This window comes from Lacerta agilis, chromosome 8 (assembly GCF_009819535.1).
Source record: "Lacerta agilis isolate rLacAgi1 chromosome 8, rLacAgi1.pri, whole genome shotgun sequence".
Classification (NCBI taxonomy): domain Eukaryota; kingdom Metazoa; phylum Chordata; class Lepidosauria; order Squamata; family Lacertidae; genus Lacerta; species Lacerta agilis.
In genome coordinates this window covers 3,356,215-3,379,709 of record NC_046319.1, presented here as the reverse complement: position 1 = coordinate 3,379,709, position 23,495 = coordinate 3,356,215, and the positions used below count along the sequence as shown (strand labels likewise).

At 44.6% G+C, this 23,495-nt stretch overlaps 1 protein-coding gene across 2 annotated transcripts; it reads left to right on the top strand.

Annotated features, from left to right (window-relative positions):
* Positions 1–1,020: 1,020 nt before the first annotated feature.
* On the top strand, positions 1,021–22,376 carry LOC117052264 (stAR-related lipid transfer protein 7, mitochondrial-like). 2 transcript variants are annotated; one of them, XM_033159056.1, is made up of 9 exons: positions 1,021–1,116; positions 4,272–4,715; positions 11,752–11,942; positions 12,785–12,834; positions 13,652–13,762; positions 13,854–13,936; positions 15,589–15,688; positions 17,945–18,029; positions 20,291–22,376. In XM_033159056.1, the coding sequence occupies exons 2-9, from the start codon at positions 4,291–4,293 to the stop codon at positions 20,488–20,490; spliced, it is 1,245 nt and encodes a 414-aa protein (XP_033014947.1). In that variant the 5' UTR covers positions 1,021–1,116; positions 4,272–4,290; the 3' UTR covers positions 20,491–22,376. The 2 variants fall into 2 exon arrangements, with proteins under 2 accessions (XP_033014947.1, XP_033014948.1); XM_033159057.1 differs by lacking the exon at positions 1,021–1,116 and adding an exon at positions 1,439–1,529.
* Positions 22,377–23,495: the final 1,119 nt, after the last annotated feature.

Here is a 23,495-nt window from a genome sequence, read left to right as displayed (position 1 = left end):
TACATCTTTTAACATTTCCTGTCCTGCCATTTCAGTGCAGGAATGAATGCTGCACCACTACAACTCCCATCACCTGTTTATTTGCCTGGCTGGCTGCTGCTGATGGGAGTTGGAGCCCATCAATGTCTGGAGGGTCGCAGGTTCTCATCAATAAAAGTTTTAATGGAAGTGTGTGGCTCCTAAGCTTCTGGTCCTAGCAGGAGTTCAAAGTTTTTGAAATATTTGCCTCCGAACCTGGTGGAGAGGGAGGAGAAAGAGCAGCAGCATAGTAACATTAGTTAATTGAACTTGTGTAACTCACAATTGCCTAACTCATAATTGAGCTCAGGGTGACGTACAAGGGACTGCCGTGTTCTGTTCTTACACCAACCCTTTGAGGTAGGGCCTCAAGGCTGACTGGGGATTGGGACCCTGGTGTCCCGGCTCAACCATTATTCTGCACTGCCTTTTCGGTCACTTGTACGAAAAAAATAAATGCAGAAGGGTGAAATCCTCAGTACATGAAGATTGGTGGTAGCGCTTGCTGATTTTCATACCCAGTGCAGTTACGCCGTTCTTAAGGGCGATAAGAGGTTTTGTTTTTGAAGCTTGGTGTGTGGGGAGGGGGGAAATGTGTCAACATTTGAGTCGGCGGTGGTGGCCTGACCTTACAAAAAACACAGCCAATCCTCCAGCAACCCAAGCAGGCATCGCGAGGGGCAGCCCCGAGTGGGGTCCTGCTGTCTCCAAGGCGCCCTTGAGCGAGTCACAAGGCAGAGATGAGGGTTGGCGGCGGCGGCTGACAGCAAGATCAAACGAAGATGCTGGGGCAGCCTAACTTGTTGGCTGCGGGAAAGGAAAGGAGACGGATGCCCCTCTTCTCCAATCGGAGGGCGAGGACGGGGAGGCAGCGACCAATGGCGGAGCGCTGTCGAAGTTCCAGGGGGCGGGGCCTAGAGGGCAGAGGGCGGGACGCGGCGCGCGAGCGGAGTGCCGCTCATGCGGGGGCTTCTTCGCTTGTCACGGGGAGCGGAGGGTGGCAGGCTGGAGCGACTCGGAGCTCGTCGCCTCTCAGTCAGCTAGGCCGCTGGGCGCGGGTCGCCCCTGGCAACAGCAAGAGGGGCCGGACGTCGCCAGGTGAGTTTGTGCTGAAGGTCGCCCGCCCGCCCGTCGCCGGTTCTACCGCAAAGCAGCGAGTGGAAGCGGCGACGGCTGCAGCCTCCTCGCGGGAGGGCTTGGTAGTGGGTCCCTCCGAATTCTCGGGGAGGCCCTGGCCAGAGTTAGACGGGGAAGACACTCCTTAGGAAGAACCGGCAAGCGAAGCCCCTCACGTCTCTCTCTCCCCCCCCCCACCCCCGTTAAGCGAATGCCTAAGTTGCGGCCTGTGCATGTTTCCTTTCATGCCGAGTCTGCGGGCTTCGCCCTTCTTTTCTCTCCTTTAGCCTAGACGTGGAGCTTCTGCGTGCGGGGCCCTATTGCCACATTCTGCACGCCTCTCGATGGAATGCTAGCACACGCGTAGGCGAGAGCGCAGATCCCGGCTTCGACAGGTGGGTGCGTAGCTGATGGGCCGGAGTTGAGCTGCTTAGCGTGCCACGTGATTTTGTTACTCTGTTGTGTGTTTTTATACTGTGATTAGGGCTGGACAATTTCTGGTTTTCGATATCACGGTATAATGCCAGCTAAACGTTGATATCTCGATATATCAGCATGTCTGAAATAAGGTTGGAGCTTATAATAATCTAGGAAAATATTGAAAAGAATAAAAATCTAAAATTGATGAAAATTAAATGAAAAATTACGCAGTGGTAGCATGTTTAACTAAACCATTAAAGTTTTCTGTAGAATCTGTTACTGTTCTGTTAAGGGCTTTATATACCCAGAGTTACACCTTGAATTTGGCCCTGTAACAAATTGGGAACTGGTTTAGAGCAAGTCAGGTAGACAATCTAGGTTCCACATGGCGCCTGTTTACAGATGGCCGTCCAACCTCTGCTGAAAAACCTCCAAGGAAAGAGAGTGTTACCACCTACCTACTTCCTGCAGCTGTATTAAACCAAAATTTTCTGTGACACCTGAGAGAGTAAGGCTGCACTTACAGTCATACCTTGGGTTACAGACGCTTTGGGTTGCATGTTTTCAGGTTGCGCACCGCGCCAAACCCGGAAGTACCGGAATGGGTTACTTCCGGGTTTCAGCACTCGTGCATGAGCAGAAGCACTAAATGGTGCTTTGCAAATGCGCAGAAGCGCCAAATCGTGACCCGTGCGTGCACAGAAGTGGCGCTGCAGGTTGCGAACATGCCTCCTGCGCGGTTCACGTTTGCAACCTGAGCGTCCACTGTATTTGGGACTAAACTCCAACTCACAATCTAGGTTAGGGCTGTAAGTGGCTTACTGTGGTCCCATCAAAGAATCAATGGCTGCTTGTCAGCACAGAATTGCAAAGGCTGATAGGAATGTTGGTTTTAAGATTGCATCCAGAGCTTCCTGCTGCTGTCCACAAACTTCTTAGCCATTGAGGGACTAATAGGTTTGTGCTTGGGATCAGCTACTGCAGCTGAAAGAGAAGCAATTGCTGCTCATTTATCTGTTACCTTAATATTCTTGTGCAAAGCCTGAAGCAATCCTGGGTGAGGGTGTTCCATTGCAGCTGCTGCAGAATATTCTACATAGCTGCCAACTTTTCCTTGCGAGGAATCCTATTCGGAATAGGGGAATTTACCTTAAAAAAAGGGAAAAGTTGACAGCTATGTACTCTACCCTTGTCTGCAAAAAGATGCCTGTCTAACACTTCTTCCTCTTTCATGCTTAGAGTACAGAAGTGACTATTAATGGTCCTGCACCAGGGTCATTGCTGGGTGATTGTTAAGCTTAGGCTTTTTGAAAGACTGAATGCTAATTCTGCTAATGCAGATTACCTGCCAGGTTTTACTGTACTGCGAAAGCAAGGTGGAGCGAGAGCCTGTTTATTTTTGGCTCCTTCTCTGATTGGAGAGGAGGTCAAATCACTGGAAAATTGTGAGAGGGTGTGTCTCCTCTTAAGCCAGTTTGATAAGCAGAATTTCTGGCAAAGGAATGCAGTGAACAATTGGCCCCTTTCATTTGATTTGTGTAGTTTGGTTGTGTTCATTCTATTTCTTCCCCGCAATCCATATCTATGATTCTACTGCTTTTGGGGAGACATTTTTTTTTTTAAGACAAGCTACTTGCTCAAATCCTGGAAGCAAGCTTTCAAAATGAAACTTTTCAGAATATTTTTCCTCCACCTTTTCTGTATTCTTCCTGTTGACTATTACTGTGCTGGCTGACAGAAGCTAATCATTAATTTATATATTTTCTTGTGGACCTGCTTGGTATCCACTTGAAGAAAGACTGTGCTTGAACAGAAGGGAAAGTTAGAAACTACAGATTCAAACAATGCATAACCTGACATATCTGCTGGTGTATTATAAATTTCCTGGCCACCTTCTCTTTTGGCGTAATTGAGTTTGCTTAGTCTAATTTCAAACAACAGAGTAAATTCTGTTTTAAAATAAATAGAATGACTAAACTAAAATAGTAACAGCAATTATGCATTGGGAATAACAGCACACTAATCCTGTTGGTTGTGTTGTGTGTTAATTGGATGAAGTGGCTTGTGATTTCATCTATAAAACACAGCATGGCAAAATAATTTTTTAGAAACTTTTTGCTATGCAATAACACAGAAAAATCTTGCATACTCTCACTGAACGAAACAAGGGTCTGTTATGGTGAGAGCTTTTAGAAATTGCATTACTATCATTCAGGTAACTGAAATTCCATAGTTGCTCTTCGTCTGTTTGATGTTAGTGTGGTAAAGAAGGGTAAGGGTGTTTTCTAATGTGGCTACACTTGCTTCTTTGATCCTTTGGTGGCTTTTGGAAGCCTAGCATGAGACTAAAACAGGAGTCGGCAACCTTTTTCAGCCGTGGGCTGGTCCACCATCCCTCAGACCATGTGGTGGGCTGGACTATATTTGGGGGAGGGGGAGGGGAAATGAACAAATTCCTAAGTCCCACAAATAACCCAGAGATGCATTTTAAATAAAAGGACATTCTACTCCTGTAAAAACATGCTGATTCCTGGACCATCCACAGGCTGGATTGAGAAGGCACTCAGCTCACGGGCCTTAGGTTGCCTACCCCTGAACTAAAGCCTGGGAACGGCAGAGGTGCAAAGTTAGTAGGGCATATTCTAAGCACGTAGGTGTGAAAGACTTCTGTTGGCATATTTTATGACTAATTTTCTGTTCTGATTTCTCTTCCCAAGTCCGTGAGGCTTGGCAGGAATGTTCCACCTACTTCATTGGAGGCTTCCCTCCAGCATTTATTCCTACTACACAAATACTGCCCGCTTCATCGGCTACAAAGGGAAACTACAACTTGTTTGGCAAAATGAGAAGTCCTTGAAAGACAGGTACCAGTGGCTGCTCACCTGGCTACGGAAAGGAACAGAGCAATGTCCAAGGCAGAAAAACCTACTTTCACTCCTGGCCAACCAGTGCAGCTACGTGACTGGCCAAAGGGTCCAGCGTGCTCAGCAGATTGGACAGCTGTACAGTAACATCTACTCTGAGAGAACACGCAAGAGCCTCTTCAGCTCTTTGTGGCGCAGATTCCTAGGGCGTTATACCAGTGCCTGCAAGCTGATGGCAGCTGTCACTGGTGTGTTCTTGTGGGAAGAGGAGAGGATCAAAGAAGAGGAGCTGAAAAGGTGGGTTTTAATTTTCCTTCTAAGGGCCATTGTAGACAGAAAACATTGTGTGCTCTTAAATTTTGAGGATAACATGGCATATTCCCTTTATTTTTGTTTTCATGTTTTGCTCTGAAATTAGTATCTTTGATCTGTATTTTTGGAGGCAGTGCCAGGTCAGGTGGAATATTTACGTTGTGGTTCCCACCCAAATAAATGGTTGTTGCTCTATGGATGACTGTGCAAACTTTATCTTTTTCTCTGTCAAATGAAACTTCTGACTGAGTTGGGGAGGGGGAACCTTGTCCCTTCAGTGGCACAATAGTTCTTCCGGGTCTGCTGGACAACAGTGGGGCAAGACTGACCAGCTCCTGGCTTGGAGGACTCTGGCCAGTGATTCTTTTATAGTGTCCTTTGAGTAATAGGGATGTGTGTGATCTTGTTGCAGTTTGTAGTTGGCATTTCTGTTAATTGGTATTCAAAAAAATTAAAAGTCATCCTCGGCTAGGAATATTTAAATAATCAAGCAAAGTGATAATAGGTAGAGAGGTGATAGATGGGTAGTAATAGGTGTGATGGCTTATGGCTTACAGTCAAGGTGCAGAGGTTTCATCATCCTACATAGTCTCAAATAGCTGAAATTGTGTTTTCTAAACTACTGTCAGCAGCCGGAGCCAGGCGTAGGTCAGCAATAAAACAACTGGTGTCAGTTAAGTTAACTCTATTCAAAGAAACCAAAACAGTACAGGCTTTCCCCCAGTAGGTCTTGCCCAAATTGTGGCAGTTGTGATGACTAAAGATCCCTGCCTTTCCACTGCTGTCTAAGGTTCCTTCCTCAGCAAATTAAGGCTCCTTCGTCTTCTTTCTCTATGCTCCACCCTCTTCATTTCTCTGCGTCTTCTAGGAGACCAGGGCGGAGGAGACTGATCACAGCAGGACCAGCCTGCCTCCACTTGCTCATTAAGCCCAGCTACCTCTTCAGCTTTTGACACATCCTCCTCCTCCCAATCTGCTCCCTCTTCCCCCTTTGACCACTTTTCGCCATCCCATCACCAGTCCCCTGGCTCTGAGCCTTCTTCCTGTGGGGGTTCCCCAACTGGGCCTCCCACCACTTCTCTGCATTCAACCAGTCCATGACAACTACCTATTTTGAACACCAATAAACGATTCTATGATTGGCTAGCTCTAGATAGGTTGGCCTAACAATTTAGCACTACAGTAGTTAACTTTCCTTTTAAAATTTATAGTGCTACTATTTTCTTCACTATACTATTTACCCCTTGGTGCATTTTTTTTTAAATAAAGCAGAAGTTTTTATAGTACTCTGCTTGGATGTGTGGCTTTTTGGATTATTATTGTCTGTATTGTACATGGGGGGGGGTCAATTCCAGATTTAGTAGCTGGTATATAAGGCCTGTTGAGAATCTCCCCTGACCTCAGAGAGGCATCTTTAAATGAAACATCCTGTCCGCAGGCAGTGAAGGATGGACTACAGACTCTGTATTTGGAAATGGCTAATCTCCAAAGGCTAGTCTGTAATTTGTGAAGAAGGATGTTACCCTAACTAAATCTCATTTGGATGACTATGAGTCTGCCTTTGAAAAGTGTTTGGAAACTTTAGTTGGTCCTGAATGCTGAGGACAGGGTCCATTATGGAGCGCACATGACTCTGTTGTTTGAATAATGTAACTGACATTGGATGCATTTCCAGGAACAAATCACAGTGCTTTTTATGACTTGTAAAGCCCCAAATGGCTTAGGATCAAGATACTTGATGCATTCCCTTCCCCTGTATGGAAGTGCCTTGCTTCTAAGATTTTTGGGAGAGACTAAGATCTCTGTGTACTGCAAACATTTGAAGTGTGTCTAGTGAGGACGTATAATAGGGCCTTCACAGCGGCTACAACAAGGGTTTGAAACTCCTTCCCAAGGGAAACCCAGTCCATCCCCCTGGGCAACCGTGTCCTCCATAAAATGGGTGCCCCGGGCAACTGCAAGCATAACATCTGATTACCATTTCCAAAATAATAATAAAAATGACAGGTTTTAAAATCTAAATTGCCTGAGTGTTCCTATCCTTCCAAAAGCCTGGGCAAAGAAAAATGTCTTCAAATTCTTCCGGAACATATTCAGATCAGGAAAGTGCCTGATCTCCCAGGAGAGGGAATTCAGAGACAGGGTGCTGCCATGGAGAAAGTCCTCCCTCAGATTTGCCCCTCCCCCTTGCCATCTGCTGCAATAGAACTGTGAGAAGGGCCTCTTTTTCCTCCTTCCACCCCACCTCTGTAAACTTTGAACTTTTTGTTCAAGCAGGTCATTGACTTGATGGGGTGATTGTTTGCCTTTGCAGATCTTTATTAGTGGCTACTCACTTATTTTGTTCTGCTGTTGTTGGAGGGCAGGGTTGTGGGGGCACATTGTGTGTGCTAGCTGCCGTGTGTGTGCAGTGTGGGGAGCTTGGGTACACATTTAATAAGAATGTTGTCCTGAAGGAGCAATGTGGCTTACTTGATGTTTGATTGTGAGGAGGAATGGCAGGATTTCCCAAAAGGTGACTTTGAGGCAGTGAGAGGGAAGGAAGGAAGGAAGGAAGGTCATGTTCACAGAGCATTTGGTGAGCTCCTTGCCCTGAAATAATGGTTACTTGCCCATGAGTAGTTGCAAGACTCCATAATGTTCCATAAACATTGGGTCATGTTGAGGCCTCTTAGGATTTCACAAGTGTTCCTCTCCCTTGCAACCATCCTAGTCAACCTCTTTATTTGAGCAATAGGAAGGAATTTTACTCCTCTGATTGGGTATTTGGGATCAGAATTGTTCTATCAACTCTTGTCATGAATAGCTGTGTGTGTATGAGTACGCTTGCAAACATTTGCAGTATTTCAACAGCAGCAAAAACAACATTGGAGAATCCTCCTTGGATAATGTGTTTAAAAGGTAAAGGGACCCCTGACCATTAGGTCCAGTCATGTCCGACTCTGGGGTTGCGGCGCTCATCTCACATTACTGGTCGAGGGAGCTGGTGTACAGCTTCCAGGTCATGTGGCTAGCATGACTAAGCCACTTCTGGTGAACCAGAGCAGCGCACGGAAATGCCTTTTACCTTTCCGCTGGAGTGGTACCTATTCATCTACTTGGACTTTGACGTGCTTTTGAACTGCTAGGTGGGCAGGAGCAGGGACCGAGCAACAGGAGCTCACCCCGTTGCGGGGATTCAAACCGCCGACCTTCTGATCAGCAAGCCCTAGGCTCTGTTAAGTGGCAGATGATATTGTGGGAACAGGATAGGTCAGTATATCTCTTGGGGATGATCAGATGATGGTGGTAGGAGTAGTAATAATAATAATTTTATTTATGCCCCAGCCCGCCTGGGCATCTTCCAGCACATATAAAAACATAATAAAATGCCAGACATTAAAAACTTCCTGATACAGGGCTGCCTTCAGATGTCTTCTTAAAGTTGTGTAGTTCTTTATTTCCTTGACATCTGAAGGGAGTGTGTTCCACAGGGAGGGTGCTACTGCCAAGAAGGCCCTCTGCCTGGTTCCCTGTAATTTCACTTATTGCAGCGAGGGAAAACTGCCAGAAGCTGGACTATCCTTGAACCATCTTCATTCTCCCAATAAGGGAAGTAAAATAGGGCTGGCAATTCCTCACCTTAAATCCCAGTTTGAGGGGATTCTGCTGTTTGTCATGCAGAGGTTTAAAAAGTGCAGTTTATTTTCAGTTTAAACTATCTTTGCAACCAGAAAGATGGCTTCCTATGCCATCTCTTGACTTGCCTTCGCACTGATTTTTAAAAGTATTTAATATGCCACATAACAACAGTTTTCTGTAAGTGACTTAACTGTTATAAAAACATTGAAATCATTATGTCCGCCAGTGGTTCATTAAGTTAATAACCAGCAATAGACCCATCACTCTAATTTATCTCTAATTCTCTTGCAAAACATGTCTCTCCCGTATTGGTCTCTGCAGCCACAACAGGCACTGTAACGCCAACGGTTTGACTTTACCCCAGATGGTGCACTCTTCCATTGTTTCTTGGGGCAGACGGATGCCAACAACAACCTAGAGGTAAAAACCTGGGAATGGCTGGCTTGTCTTCCAGACCCTCCTCCTCCTCCTCCTCTTGGATCCTAAGATACTGCAAAGTGCCTGCATCAGACATCTCTGTGTGTCAGACATCTGTGTGGTGGACTGTCTCTCCCTTTGTGACCCTCTTAATGATTCCATTCATGAATCTGGTTCAGAGATTAAAAGTATGAAGGAAGCTAGCTTTTCATGGTGTACCGGTATGTTTGGCATGCAATCTCTCTCTCTCTCTCTCTCTGTCACATACACACACACACAGAGAGAGAGAGTGTGTGTGTTTTGGAACGTCCTATTGCAGACTGCAAAAGTGCTCAGCTTTAGCCTTTTGGAAGCATGTTTGGTTGGCCTCTGGGACTTACAGCTGAATTGGGAAATTTCAATGAAAATTCAGCTTCATTAGTTTGGTGGTGTGAGTGGCTTTTTGTTACCTTTCCTCCTACCATCAAGATGGACTGCAGTCTTCAAGTATGTGCCTGTAAGGGGGTGGTGGCTGGTAAGAACTTTTTGTACTACTATGAGGCTAACTTTACTCGAACTCACCATAAGTAGTGTTTAATATTTTGACATGCTCTCAGCTTTTATAGAGAAGAACTTGTTTATCAGTGTGTTGGAAAACCTGTTCTTGACCCAATCTAAAGGAATCTTCTGGGTAACTTTTTCAGATATTAGCATATTGCTGACCTCAGCTCTCTGCATGTTTAAGCCTTGTGTAAATGTTTCATCCTTTGTGCAATCACGCTCAAGTTGCAATGTCCCAAGAGGCCACCTGAAACCAGCTGGATGCTAGCACTTGCTTTTGTTAAGGCTTTTGTCTCTAATAACAAGGTCAAGATTGAGCAGCTGTACTCTTCTTATCTTTTCTAGCAGCTTCCAAAATAACATAGTATCAGTGTCTTCCTTTGCTGCCATCATCAACTTGTTTTTGGTGGGCTGTGAGAATTACACAGCTGATGTATGACTGACAAACACATTATGGAATAAAACCTTTATGAAGCTTCGATTCTGGGCCCTTGCTAAGAAGTATTAGTTGCCAGGCGCTAGAGATGCAGCATTCTCAGTAGCGGCCCCATGCTTATGGAATTCCCTCTCTAGGTAGCTACATTTGGCCCCTACATGGATTACTTTAAACTGGTATTATCTGCCACAGTTGTTTTAGTTTGCTATTTTTGCTGCGTGCATTTATGTGTATGTTCTCTTGATATTATACTGCTCTGACAATACTGTATTTTTAGATTATGCTTTCATTTTTTAATAGTTTGTAATGTGTTGTGTTTTGAGTTGCCTTGAGTGGAGCAATCCTGAAAGGCAGCCTTTAAGTACCTAAATAAAACATTTCCTTTATCCTTGAGGATAGAACTGTACAAGATGCAGAAGCCCAGCAACCCAGGATGGAGCTGTGCAAGCTCCACTGAAGTGAATAAGATTTGGGCAAGAGTTATCTTGTCCAAGTGTCCTAGGATCATGGGAGCCACCACAGAGTCAAGACCATTGCTCCCTCTACTTCACTGTTTCCTACACTGCTTAGTAGTGGCTCTTCAGGATTTCAGACAGGATTCTCTCTCGGCCCTAACTGGAAGTGCCAAGGATTGAACCGGCGACCTTTTGCATGCACAGCATGTGTTCTACCACTAAGCTATGACCCCTCCAATATTTAGTAATCCTACCTAGGATATTATGATGCATCTTTTGCAACTGCACTACCCTGCAAAACACCTGATTCACCTGGCAGCAAAAAAATTTTTATTATATATTTTTTATTTTGATGCCGGGTGAATCAGGGGTCTGTAGGGCAGCGTGGCAGCTAAAGACACATCTTTTGCTTCCTCGCAGAACTCCTGATTTGCACAGCTGCAAAAAAGAGACATGTCTTTTGCTGCCACTGTGCCCAGCAGAGCAGCTCACTGCAGCCAGGCAGGTGGAGATGCTAGGCACAAAGGGTGGTACCCAGCTAGTTTGGAACACTGGATAGACACGATTGAAAATGCTCCCACCACAGGATACCCATTCCTCCAAAACAAACTTAGGAAAATCTTCCACTATTTCATCACGCAGTCCAAAACCTCCTAACAAAAACTTGACAAGCCAAAGGCTTATATCGCCTAACAGACCTCTACAAAAATAATAAACCCATACTGACACAAGAAATACAGGACAAACTAGGGGACACCCAAATGCCCTGGCTAACACACTGTCAACTGCATGCTTCTTAAACAACACAGCAGTAAAAACAGCAACCACTAAGCCTTTGACCACCTTTGAAAACCTTCTGCTGACAGTAGAGGGACATGGCAAGGGGATGGCATCCACAATGTACAAAGACTGCTCCAGAATCCCACAAATCCCCTCATCTCAATCAAAAAACAATGGGAGCATGACATAGGCTACAACATAAACTCTTCCCAATGAACTAAACTGTGGTCTAAACCTCCCTTTAAACCCATCTCAGCCAAAATAAGGGAACTCACCTTGAAACTTACCTATAGATGTTACATAACACCATGTAAGTTGGCGCTGATACACCCAGGAACCAAAATGCTGGAGAGGCTGCACCTCTATCGCTACATATCACCACATGTGGGATTGCCCCAAAATCCAACCCTTTTGGATACCAGTCCTGCAATAAATATGCAAAATAACTATACAGGTATTAGAAGCCACCCCATAACTAGCTCTGTTGAATATTTTCCAAGATGGGCAAGGATGTCAGGGATTCTTAAATGAAATAAATGATAATACTGGAAATGGGTGTTTCTACACAACACAATTGTGGACTTGGTGCTGCTCATGCATACATCCTGCTTGCAGTTTCCACACAACATTGGCCCTCATAAAAATGCCACCCCATTCCCCATCCCAGTTCTAAACCAAAGAACCGGAGTGATTATGGTAATCTAAGATGTCCTGATAGGTTGAATCAGACTGAGCAAGCCCTGACTGATGACTGTTGTCCTTTCATCACAAGGTCTGCAGAAGAGATGAAAAGCATGGAAGAAATCAGTGTGTTGCACAGTAACAAAGGAATGAGCCAGACACAGGAGCCAAAGGATGCAGGTTCTGTTTCCAGGGAGCAGAGCTGGGAAATGGTTATTGACAAGAAGCACTTCAAGCTATGGCGGCGCCTAATTGGAGGGACTCATCTGTATCAGTACCGAGGTACTTCCTTCTTCCTGTATTTCCTACTTGGAAGCCCATTTGTGTGGCAAGAGCACTTGAAAAAACAACAGCAAACTTGTTAAGTGGCTTTCAGAAGAACACAGACTAAAAACAAAGGGGATAAAAACAGTTATTTTAACCTGGGCTGGGTTCACAGCCTTTTTTTTAATCAGTAGAAACAAATGCAAAAGTCTCTGCATTTGGGGGGGGGGGAGAGAAATGCACAGGAAATGCAGTATCCCTCTGTCCTTGCTCCCAATTCCTTGAGCCCCTTGCTTGCTGGAGAGCTCCAGGGAGAGCCTTGCTTGTGCTGCAGTTTGGATAAGGAAGGAAATGGCAGGGGGGACACCTGCAGTTTATTTTCTTAGCCAGGCTGGAGGCTGTGGGTAGCTTCTCTCACCAGAAGGGAAGCAGAGTGAGGAAATTTGGTGTGGACACCTGCTTGTTCAGGGGAAACACCATAGATGATGCATGGTTTACATGTTTGCTGGTAGCTGTAGGGTTAGTCTGCAGGTGGACATGAATTGGAAAAGTGGCACTGGCTTATGGGCACCATGTAAACTCATGTCAGAATAAACAGCAAGAAAAAAGATGTCATCTTTATGGGAGGTTGGGGTTGAAGACTCGCTTGATGAGAAGCAAAGAGATTAGCATGGACAGAGTAACTGAAATCCATGCATTAATCATAATAGTAGTAGTATTATCACTGCCAGCAGTAAACTTGTTAGTCACTTATTGTTAAACTTATTAGTTGCATTAGACTTACATTTTGACCAAAACATAGATGCATATAGAACATTAACAATTTACAAAAAACAATTTGTCTTGTTGTTCCTTTGTAGTCTTTGGGACATACACAGATGTGACACCTAGGCAGTTTTTCAATGTGCAAGTGAGTATTTTCATCCCTCTTCCATGCCCCTCACTGACTGAAGGATGTCTCTAACGTAGCCTTCACCAACCTGGTGCCTTTGGAATACACCTCCTGTCCATTTTGTGCTGGTTGAAGCTGATGGGAGTTGTAGTCCAAAACACCTAGAGGACTCCAGTTTGGCAAAGGCTGGTGCAATGAAGATTCAACACATACTGTGTTTTGAACGCCCCTGTTCTTGTTGCTGTTCCTGTTCTTTGAGATGTCTGACTACTAGGGGGAGTGTCAAGGGCACCGGAATGCAGTGGTCTCAATCCAGCTGCATTTCCTGCTCAACCAGGAGCCAGCGATCCTGGCTGCAGTAGTTGGTCATGCTTGGTGGGATTGTGTGCCAAGATGAGGTGCAGCTCCACCTTTCCAAATGATCCCTCCTCCAGGTTTTCTGTGCCTTTGGACATGTCTGGCCATTCCTCCTCTTCTGTAAATGGGGATCCTGAAAGCTTTGTACTGAATGCTAGTACCTTCTCTTGCTCCCTATAATTCTTACTTGCATTCCTTGGAAATAAAGGGAAACTGGACCCAGAGTTAATACCTTTTGTAGCCAAGGTGCGGACCTTTGGGACAAGTTTCTCTACCTGGCACAGCAAGCTCAAGTGACATCACTTCATTGCCTCCCCTGGGTGTTTGAAATGCAGATTAATCCAGGAGGCATAAAACTCTTATTTGCCTCTTAGTGAATTATCACAGTATTTCATCATTTCTTAGTTGGCACTTGGACAAGTAAGAAACAAATTGTAGGATCATCTTAAGGGAACTCTTCTGGATTCTTACCTTCTAGCTGGATACAGAATATCGAAAGAAATGGGACTCACTAGTCATCAAACTGGAGGTGATTGAGAGAGACCAGGACACTGGATCAGAGGTTATTCACTGGGTAACTCATTTTCCGGTGAGTGTTTCTTTCTCTGCCTTCCCTATAATGACACTGGTGTGTTGATGGCAGCTGCTCCAGGATTACAGCTGTGTCTTCTTTATTTCAGTATCCAATGTACTCGCGGGACTATGTGTATGTGAGACGGTACAGTGTGGACCAGGAGAACAATTTGATGGTGCTTGTGTCACGGTAAGGGATCCTGGGCCAAGTGGAAGATGCAGCTGCATTTATTCTGCAAATTTAACTTCTCTATAGAGCTACAGTGGTACCTCTGGTTATGTACTTAATTCGTTCCGAAGGTCCGTTCTTAACTTGAAACTGTTCTTAACCTGAAGACCACGTTAGCTAATGGGACCTCCTGCTGCCGCTGCGCCACCAGAGCATGATTTCTGTTCTTATCCTGAAGCAAAGTTCTTAACCTGAAGCGTTATTTCTGGGTTAGCGGAGTATGTAACTTGAAGCGTATGTAACCCGAAGTACCACTGTACTTACTTTGCATAATTCTGCCCTCAAGGTTTGGAGAGGTTATGGGGGGAAATGCTGGGAAATGAAAGGAGAGGAAGACATGAAAATTGCATCTGGAGGTGTAATCTACTTGCCCTACAGCTGGTTTCATCTGATAATACCTATATGTTTGAGATATATTTATATTGTAATACTTTTTGATTGGTTTAGATGAACTTTCATCACTACTCTTCTAAAAATCTTTGAGCTGTGGAATACGTTTAACTTGCAGTATTTTAATATATATTTTAATAATAATAATATTTCTTATTTGTTTGTTTAATATATTTGTTTCCATTCTGTTTCAGTTTTATTATTTGTAATTATTACCTTTTATATGTTTTTAGCTTTTCATATTTTATGTGCTTTAACTTGTGTAAGCTGCCTTGAGTCCCAGTTTGGAGAAAGGTGGGGCATATACCGTATTTTTCACTCCATAAGTCACACTTTTTTCCTCCTAAAAAGTAAGGGGAAATATCTGTGCATCTTATGGAGCGAATGGTGGTCCCTGGAGCTGAATTGCCCAGGGGCCAAAAGAGGATCATGCTTTTTATTTTACAAAGAGAAAAGGTGTTGAAAGGACCCCGCTCAGCAGCTGATCAGCAAGAGATTGGGAGAGAGATAAGAGTCCCGGCTCCCTTTCAGCCCCACCCCCTTGCCTAGGCCTCCATTGTTGAATGTGATGCAGAGGGAGGTTGTTTGTTTCCCCAGCAACATGTAACTGGCTGATTAGATTATCTGTCTGGAAACTGTAGAAAAGGCTCCCTTTCCTTTAGAAGCTGCAGAAATGTGAGTTTAACCCAATAAAAACAGGGCTTTTCCTCTTTGCTTTTTCCCCTTTGCAAAAAAAAGCTGCAAAACTTTTAGCTGATCCTAAAAAAACCAGGCTTTTCCCTTTGCAAAAAAAGCTGCAAAACATTTAGCTGAACCTCAAAAAAAAACCCAGGGCTTTTCCCTTTGCAAAAAAAGCTGCAAAACTTTTAGCTGATCCTCAAAATACCAGGTCTTTTCCCTTTGCAAAAAAGCTGCAAAACTTTTAGCTGATCCTCAAAAAACCAGGGCTTTTCCCTTTGCAAAAAAAGCTGCAAAACTTTTAGCTGATGCTCAAAAAAAACAGGGCTTTTAGAGGAGGAAAATCAGGAAAAAATATTTTTTATCTTGTTTCCTCCTCTAAAAACGAGGTGCGCCCTATGGTCCGGTGCGCCCTATGGAGCGAAAAATATGGTATATTCTTACTCAGTTATTTATTTAACTGTGATGAATTCTGAACATAGAACTGAGGGGAATTTCGAAGGGTTTTTCTGAAATGTCTGTCCTTTCTCCTGTTTGGTTGCCAGAGCGGTTGAACACCCAAGTGTCCCTGAAGATCCTGTACTTGTCCGTGTTCAGACCTATGAATCTCAAATGGTTATCCGCCCTCACAGTTCGTTTGATGAGGTGAGTGCCCAACCTTTACAGGAGAAAGTTTGTTTGGGTGGTTTTTCCAGAGCAATCTACCCCAGAGGCGAGACTGAACCAAGTGATAAGTCATTGAATTAAAATACCCAGTTTTTAAAAAATGTGTTGAGTCTAAGTTCTAATGTGCCCTGTATTGGATGGCTTCTGGAGAGACCCATATCAAGGCCTCAGAGTATGAAAATGCATTTGGAAGGTCCCCTCACCTAGAACACTGCGGCTGATCTGAATTCCTACAAAGGTGTTGAGTGTGTCTTGAACAGGAGTGATTAATTTTCTATGGGCCTGTGTTGCAGCACCGCTGCATAAGATTAGCCCACCTCACCTAGCATCCTGTTCCCACAGCGGCCAACCAGATGCCTCCTATGGTAAGCATGAAAGGAGGATCTGACCTGAGCACAACTGCATGCTCCCCACTTGAGATTCCCAGCAACTGGTATTCAGAGGCATACTAATAGTGGAGCATAGTGAGTGTGGCTAGTTGCCATTGATAGCCCTATCCTCCATGATTTTGTCTTATCCTCTTTTCTTCATTTTGTTAAATCTCAAATATAAACAACATGAATAACCTTCTACCCCACTGATGAGTACAACCTATCATGTCTGAATGAAAGCAATTCCAGTCAATGCCCATCTTATAAATATGTCTTCCCATAGATCACCACGAGATGTTTGTGCTCTGCATCCATTTTCTTTTGTCACAGCACAACTAATAAAACACCATAAAACTTGTCATTTCTTCATTCTCGTAGCTTGTTGGCTAATTCCCTTGAGGACCAGGTCCTATAATTGTGAAAAGCAAGTTTTCCATCAATTTTGTATTTAGCTGTGTTTTGGAAATTGTTCTTTTTGCTGCTGTCAAAGATACTTTGGGGTAAGGTCTTGGGCTTCTGAATCATGTGTTGACCAATGAGCAATCTTTGCATCTAAATAATTGTTTGATTAGTAATCATTTCAGCCTTGTGAAATGCTTTTATCCAAAATCACTGGACAGGACCACCACTTCTGATCCTCTTCTGAACGCATCCAAGTTTATGGCCATCATTCCCTTCTGTGGGAGTAGTTTCTATTGTTTAAGTGTACACTGTACATACCAGTATATTTTCTTTTGTCTGTCCTGAATACTTAGATACTAAGTACAGTCGTACCTTGGATCCCAAACGCCTTGGTCTTCGGACATTTTGGCTCCCAAACGCCGCAAACCCGGAAGTGAGTGTTCTGGTTTGCGAACGTTCTTTGGAACCCGAACATCTGATGGGGCTTCTGCGATTCCAATTGGCTGCTGAGCTTTTACTATTTAGGGAGCTATTGCAGCACAGTGCCTTGAATGCAAAAGATCCCACATTCATACCCCGGTACCTCCAGTTAAAAGGGCTTCAGTCAGGAAGCATTGTTAGGGGGAGCCTCTCTTTGCCTCCTGAGACCCTGCATAGCTATTGGCTGTCAGGATGGACAGTACTATAAAAATACTCCAGGACTGGGAACATCTGGCTTCTGGGCCTCTCAGTTAAGCCTACCCTTCGGGGCAAATGTCTGCCTGCTCCTGGCTTGAAATTTGAACCATGTGATGTCAGATGATTTGCAGGTAGATAAAGCCTGTGTATAAAGTTGCATGAGGCAATGCCATGCTCATAAACTTTTCTTGCACCTCAGAAGGCCAGATGGGAGCTAACCTCCTTAACATACACAGTTCCCTTAAACATTTTATGCCATTTCCAGATGATCCACATCAGTTCCGTACTGCAGGGGACTGTGGCACCCACTGCTGCTTTCTCTGGGACTCATAGAGGTCCCTATCCCCACTAAAATTAATCTTGAAAGAAGCAGTTTGCTGCAGCCCAAGAAAATGGGGTGTGGTGTCTGCTTGAGGCATATGGCAAGTTCTTCAGTTTGCAAGTGCCACAGGCCCCCAAAAAGCTAGCAGCCCCTGCCAAATGGACTGCAGACTGGCTACCTATTTGTGTTGGTGCTAAGTTTTTGAGAAGTCAGTTTCCCCAAGAATTGCCTTTGTCCATTAGAACCTTGAGTTTGGTGGTCCTGGAGTGTGGTTTTTCTTCTGTTAAATATTTCCATGCTACCTTAGTCTTTTTAGAGGTTCTGCTTTGGTTTGTGTTTTTCATTTGTTCTCTATGCCTTTATGTAGAAGTGTATGTGAGAAATTGAGTGAATAAAGGGATGGAGTTGTCCTTGCTGGTCGACCTCCCAGGAAGGGCCTGCTAACTCCCTTTCTCTTTTCAGAATGGCTTTGACTACCTGCTAACGTACAGTGACAACCCGCAGACAGTGTTCCCTCGGTACTGTGTCAGCTGGATGGTCTCCAGTGGTGAGTCACTGCATTGGGATCTCTTGGTTTAACAAGCAAAGAAGCCTCACGCTATACTTGTTGACCAGAGGAACTCTCTGCTAGCAGATGTGTAATGCTTGCCATGGGATCAAAAAACCAGGATGCTGAAGAAGGCCCTCTCTGATAACTTTCCCTGCCAGAGACATGGATTAAATTATCAGTGACAAAATAATCCCTGCAAAACAAAATAAAAAATAAAAAAATTCCTTCCAGTAGCACCTTAGAGACCAACTAAGTTTGTTCTTGGTATGAGCTTTCATGTGCATGCACACTTCTTCAGATACACTGAAACAGAAGTCACCAGACCCTTATATATAGTGAGAGGGTGGGGAGGGGTATTACTCAGAAGGGTGGTGGGAATGGGTGATTGGCTGATGGGTGTGGAAAACCTGTTGACGACTGCTAACGACTGCAATTGGTCTTACAGGAAAAAGCAATGGATGAGATGGCTAAAGATAGCTTTGTCATGTATAATGAGATAAGAATCCAATGTCTTTGTTCAGACCAGGTCTCTCCATGGTTTTAAGTTTGGTAATTAATTGCAGTTCAGCAACTTCTCTTTCCAATCTATTTCTTAAATTCCTTTGTCGTAAGACAGCTACTTTGAGATGTTGTATAGAATGTCCTGGGAGACTGAAGTGTTCTACTGGTTTCTCTGTCTTGTGGTTCCTGATATCAGATTTATGTCCATTTATCCTTTGACATAGGGTTTGGCCTGTTTGTCCAATATAGAGAGCTGAAGGGCACTGTTGGCATTTGATGGCATACACAATGTTAGAAGATGAGCAATTAAATAGTCCTGAGATGGTATGTTTGATGTTGTTGGGGCCAGTAATGGTGTTGTCCGGGTGTATGTGGCAGCAAAGTTGGCATCTGGGTTTATTGCAGGCTCTGGTACCAGTGTCCATGTTAAGTCCTGTTGTTGTATTATTGTGGGTTGTTTAAGATTGGGTGGCTGTCTGTAGGCGATGAAAGGTCTTTCTCCCAGAACTTGAGAAAGAGAACTGTCATTGTCTAGGAGAGGTTGTAGATCTCTGATGGTGCGTTGTACTATTTTAACTTGGGAGCTGTGTGTGATTACTAGTGGTGTTCTGTTATTTCCCCCAACAACATCAAACATACCATCTCAGGACTATTTAAGTTTTGTAATGGCAAGGACTGATGGTGGGGTGCAGTCTAAAACATCAGGAGGGCACCAGGTTGTCTGATGCTGCCTTCTTAAACAAGGGCCTTTCAAGGGGGTTTGACTTAAATGACTGCTGTGTTCCTTGGGGATTCCTTGGTACCAGCATCTTCCTGACATAAGCAGTCCTTTAGATCCTAAGATCAAAGGTCCTGATCCAGCATGATGGCTTGTAGGGCTGTATTGTTTGGCAGCACTGCTGGTCACTGTGCTTGGTGTCTGAGGGCTGTTTGCTTCTGTTTTAGCAAGATCTTTCCTGAACTATTAGATGCTTTCATCAGAGTGCTTTCACAGGAGATACCCATGTTCCCTTTTGAATTACTGCGTATAACTTTTTAAAATTAACAGTCATATCCAGGTTTATGTGGAAGCAACTGCCCACAGACTTTGTGGGATTTGCCCTTGAGTTTGCCTGGGTTTAACGCCTCCCTCCATTTCTTAAAGCACCAAAGAGGCCACACTCTGTGGATGCCATGGGTATCGCAAGTCCACATGGCAAAGTCAGCAGCTGATGGCTGATGTTACTGTCTTACACACGGAAGATGGCACAGGCCTTCAGTGAGTCCCAGAACAAAGTGCTCTGAAAGGAGCAACCATGGGGTTTAGGGACAGATTTTTTTAAATGTTTATTTACTTACTTCCCTATGTTTATAATTTGCCTGTCACCTGACCATTTTCAACAGAAGCCCCATAGAACACATTGCAGTAGTCCAGTGCAGAAGTTACCAGGGCATGGGGGTCTTTGGTTAAACTTTCTCTGTCCAGGAATAGTCATAGTTGGTGCAACTGCCAAAGCAGTCCTAGCCACTGAGGCCACCTTGATCTCAAGTGACAGATGACTGAAAGAACTGTGCATTTGTTCCTTGTGGGGGGAGGGGCATGATTCAACCCCATCTAGAACTGGCTGACCTACCAATTCCCAGACCTGAGACCTGCCCACCCACAGAACCTTTTTCTTGTCTGGATTCATGGCCTTAGCAAAAGTATGTAATCCTTTTACGCTGAGAGTTTGATATGGGTTGACTTCTCTGTTATTCTTCCTTTCTTTCCTTTTCAGGCATGCCAGACTTCCTGGAAAAACTGCACATGGCAGCTTTGAAAGCCAAGAACATGGAAATCAAAGTGAAGGACTATATCTCTTCTGTCAAGCCCCTGCAGTGTGGCAGCAGTGACAGCAAGGAGGGGAAGGGCAGCATGCCCGGCCAGGAGCACAAAGGTGAAGGGACCTGTAGCCCTATTCGGATAGGCTATGCTTAAAGGAGAGTGCTCCCCAACCCCGCTCAGAGTTGGAAGCCCAAGCCTTTCGTTCTGCAAGCTGGGAAGGATGAAGATTGCAGGGATGCCTTTGGGACCTTAGTTCAGCTGGTCACTTCCTGTCTGTAACTCCTCCCTCTCCTGTGCCATCTCGGAAGAGGGCAGTGATCTTGCCATTGGGAGCCAGGCTCAGCAACTTTGTAAAGCAATTTTGTGTGCCACTTGTGTTCTGGTGATCTTCTTTTTCCCAGTGGGGATGTTCATGGCAAAAGTCTCTCTCCTTTTCTCTTCACACACATCCCCGCCATTCCTTTGGTGCTGCCAGATGCCTTTTAGAGGTGGCCCTGCAAAACCAGCAGGGCCACTATAGCCTTGACCCTTTTACAGGTACTGTGGCACATGAGCACCTGCAGTTCCTCCACTGGCATGTTGAGTGAAGCCAATCCATAATACTTGTTGCTGGGGCAGGATCTCTGCATCCTCAGCAGGGCCTGAATGCTTTCTTGGGGCCCTGTGTGTGCCACCTGTGCAGTGTGTTGCTCTGCTGCCAACGTGCCTTTTTCTCCTCTGGCACTACCGAATGCAGCTTCAGGCTGCTGGAAGCAGACACTGCCAGGCTTTGGGTCAGTGGTGTTGTTGCATCTCTGGCACCTGTAGAGTGAAGGAAGGCTATATTTTTATGCATCTTGTTTTGTTTTCTCCTTGGGTTGATAACATTCAACAGCTACTGGCTCAAGTTCTGGCTGGAGTTATTTTCTCCCTTTGTCAAACTGATGGTAGCCCCAAATGTTTCATTTGTAGTTGTTGGAAGCAGAAACAAGTGCTGCTTGTGTCAACTGTAAATCAGTTGGTTTTGTCAGTTGATTTCGTCACTGGGTTTGGAGAAGCGCCTGTTGGCTGCCGACTTCTCTCTAATATGTTTCCAGGGTGGTGGGGAGGAAATCGAGCTTCCTTTGAGAAACCCTTGAATAGAACTGGAATACCTGACATTAGTGTGTGTGTGCATCTCAGGTCAGAGTGTCTAACATGCTTTTGTTTTGGCATGAAAGGCTTTGAAACCATCTATTAAAAGTCGATTAGAAAGTAAAGTTGAACATCTTATAACACAAACAGTTTGGTTTTCAGGAGAGGAGGAGGAGTTGAAGATGCACATGCATCTGTCCTAGACATTCTCACGTTTTTTAATAACTTATCATTGGCTTGGTTTTCTTCCACAACCTAGAATGTACTAATTTGTGAGTCTCAACTTCTTCATTTATCATTGAGGCTGGCGGGGGAGATTACATTCCTACATGCCTGCTATACGGGTGCACTACTGCCTTCGATTATCTTCCCTGTGAAGCAAAGGAGTGTGCCAGTGTTCTCCTTCCAGATACAGGCACCATAAGCTGAATTGTCCTGAAGTGGGTCTGTTGGTAAACACCCAGGATACCTACTTCTTCAGTGAGAGGGTTCTTCTGCTCCTTGCACTGTCCTCAAAGAACGCAAAGTAGAATGAATTGTAAGTGAAGCTTGATGTTGTATATAAATATCCTCAAGGAACCACTTCTGGGCCAGTGAAAAATTGGGTGCATTCCCCGCCCTCTCATTCAGTGCATTGAAGCATGTGATGTCTTTTTAAGAAGCTTCATGTGGAGCAGAAAGGAGACAGCCAGGTTGTGTTGAGGAGACCCAGTGCTAAAATGAGAAAGCACCTCTTGGCTTAGCAGCTGAGAGTTCCAGGGGGCTATATCTATGGGGCGGGGTGGGATGAAATTGTGCATGAAGACCCCTTTGGTCTTGCTCTGTGGCCAGTTTGGCCTGTTAAACATAGCTACTGATGCTTTTAATTAAAGCTAGTGTTTTTATTAGAACCAAAGCACCAATAAAGGTAACCAGTTGGTACGACAGCCTCATGAGTCAATCCTTTTTGGGAATGAATGAGACAAAACCTTCCACTAGAGCAATTTGGTTTTTTTTGTTTGTGTGGAACATCTGTCTCGTGCCCCATGCACATTTCTGTCTCCAAAAACAAAGGTGGTTTTAAGTCTTGGGGATTAAATGGAAATGCAGCGCTAGTTTCCTTGCTGCTCATCAGCAATGCAGTCATGTATTGTACCTTCTCATACTATCACATCAAGACCTAAAAAAAGTCAATCCATTGGCAGGAACATCATACCAAAAGTTACGAAGGTGAGACTAGGGATATAGGACTTTGAAAGACTGAAAGGATGCCTCAGAGCTATCCTGTTACTTGTGAGTTACCTGCAGAAATCCATCCTTCTCTGTATCAGCAACCTAATCAAGCTTGTCAAGTGCCTCCATGATTTCAACAAATTACAACTGTGTACTGGAGCAATCCATTTGTTGTGACAAGAAAATGCTGATAATGCAAATTTTCATTGAAGTCGTTTACGATTTTTCATTTCTTTGACTTTGCCTGTCATGGAGAGAGGCAAAGAAGCTATTGCCCTAATGACAAGAAGTTTTAAACCAGGCGTATGTGGATTTGGCATGGGAACATAGAATGCTGCCTTAATGCCAATGAGACCACCGGCATATCTAGCTCAGTATTGTCTGCACTGACTGTCAGAGGCTCTCCTGGGTTACAGGTGTGTGGCACTCCCAGCCTTGCATGAAGATGCCAAGGATAGGACCTGGGACTTGGTGTATACAAAGTAGGTGCTGTACCTCTGAGCTTCAACAGCCTTTTTCCATTGGCATCTCCCAGGTCCATCCAAATCAACTAGCAGCTCTGCACAAGTCTTGAGTCAATGGAGTGAATTGCATCTATTTTTACTTTCTAAAAGTCTGTTGACTAGCTTTGAACATCTGTCTTTTATGCCTTAGAGTTGCCCCTTAGGTATTGCTTTGAGCACATTCCCCAGGGCTAAAGAAGCTCTCTAAGAACATAAGAGCCTGCTGGATCAGGCCAGTGGTCCATCTAGTCCAGCATCCTCTTCTCACACTAGCCTACCAGACACCTGTGGGAAACCTGCAAATGGGACCTGAGCACAAGAGCACTTCTG

Bases quoted from the DNA above. Each gene is read 5' to 3' on its own strand.
- LOC117052264 (XM_033159056.1), top strand. From the start codon at position 4,291: ATGTTCCACCTACTTCATTGGAGGCTTCCCTCCAGCATTTATTCCTAC. The intron at 12,835-13,651 runs GTGAGTATTTTC...CTTACCTTCTAG, and splicing joins GGCAGTTTTTCAATGTGCAA to CTGGATACAGAATATCGAAA. The intron at 13,763-13,853 runs GTGAGTGTTTCT...TCTTTATTTCAG, and splicing joins ACTGGGTAACTCATTTTCCG to TATCCAATGTACTCGCGGGA.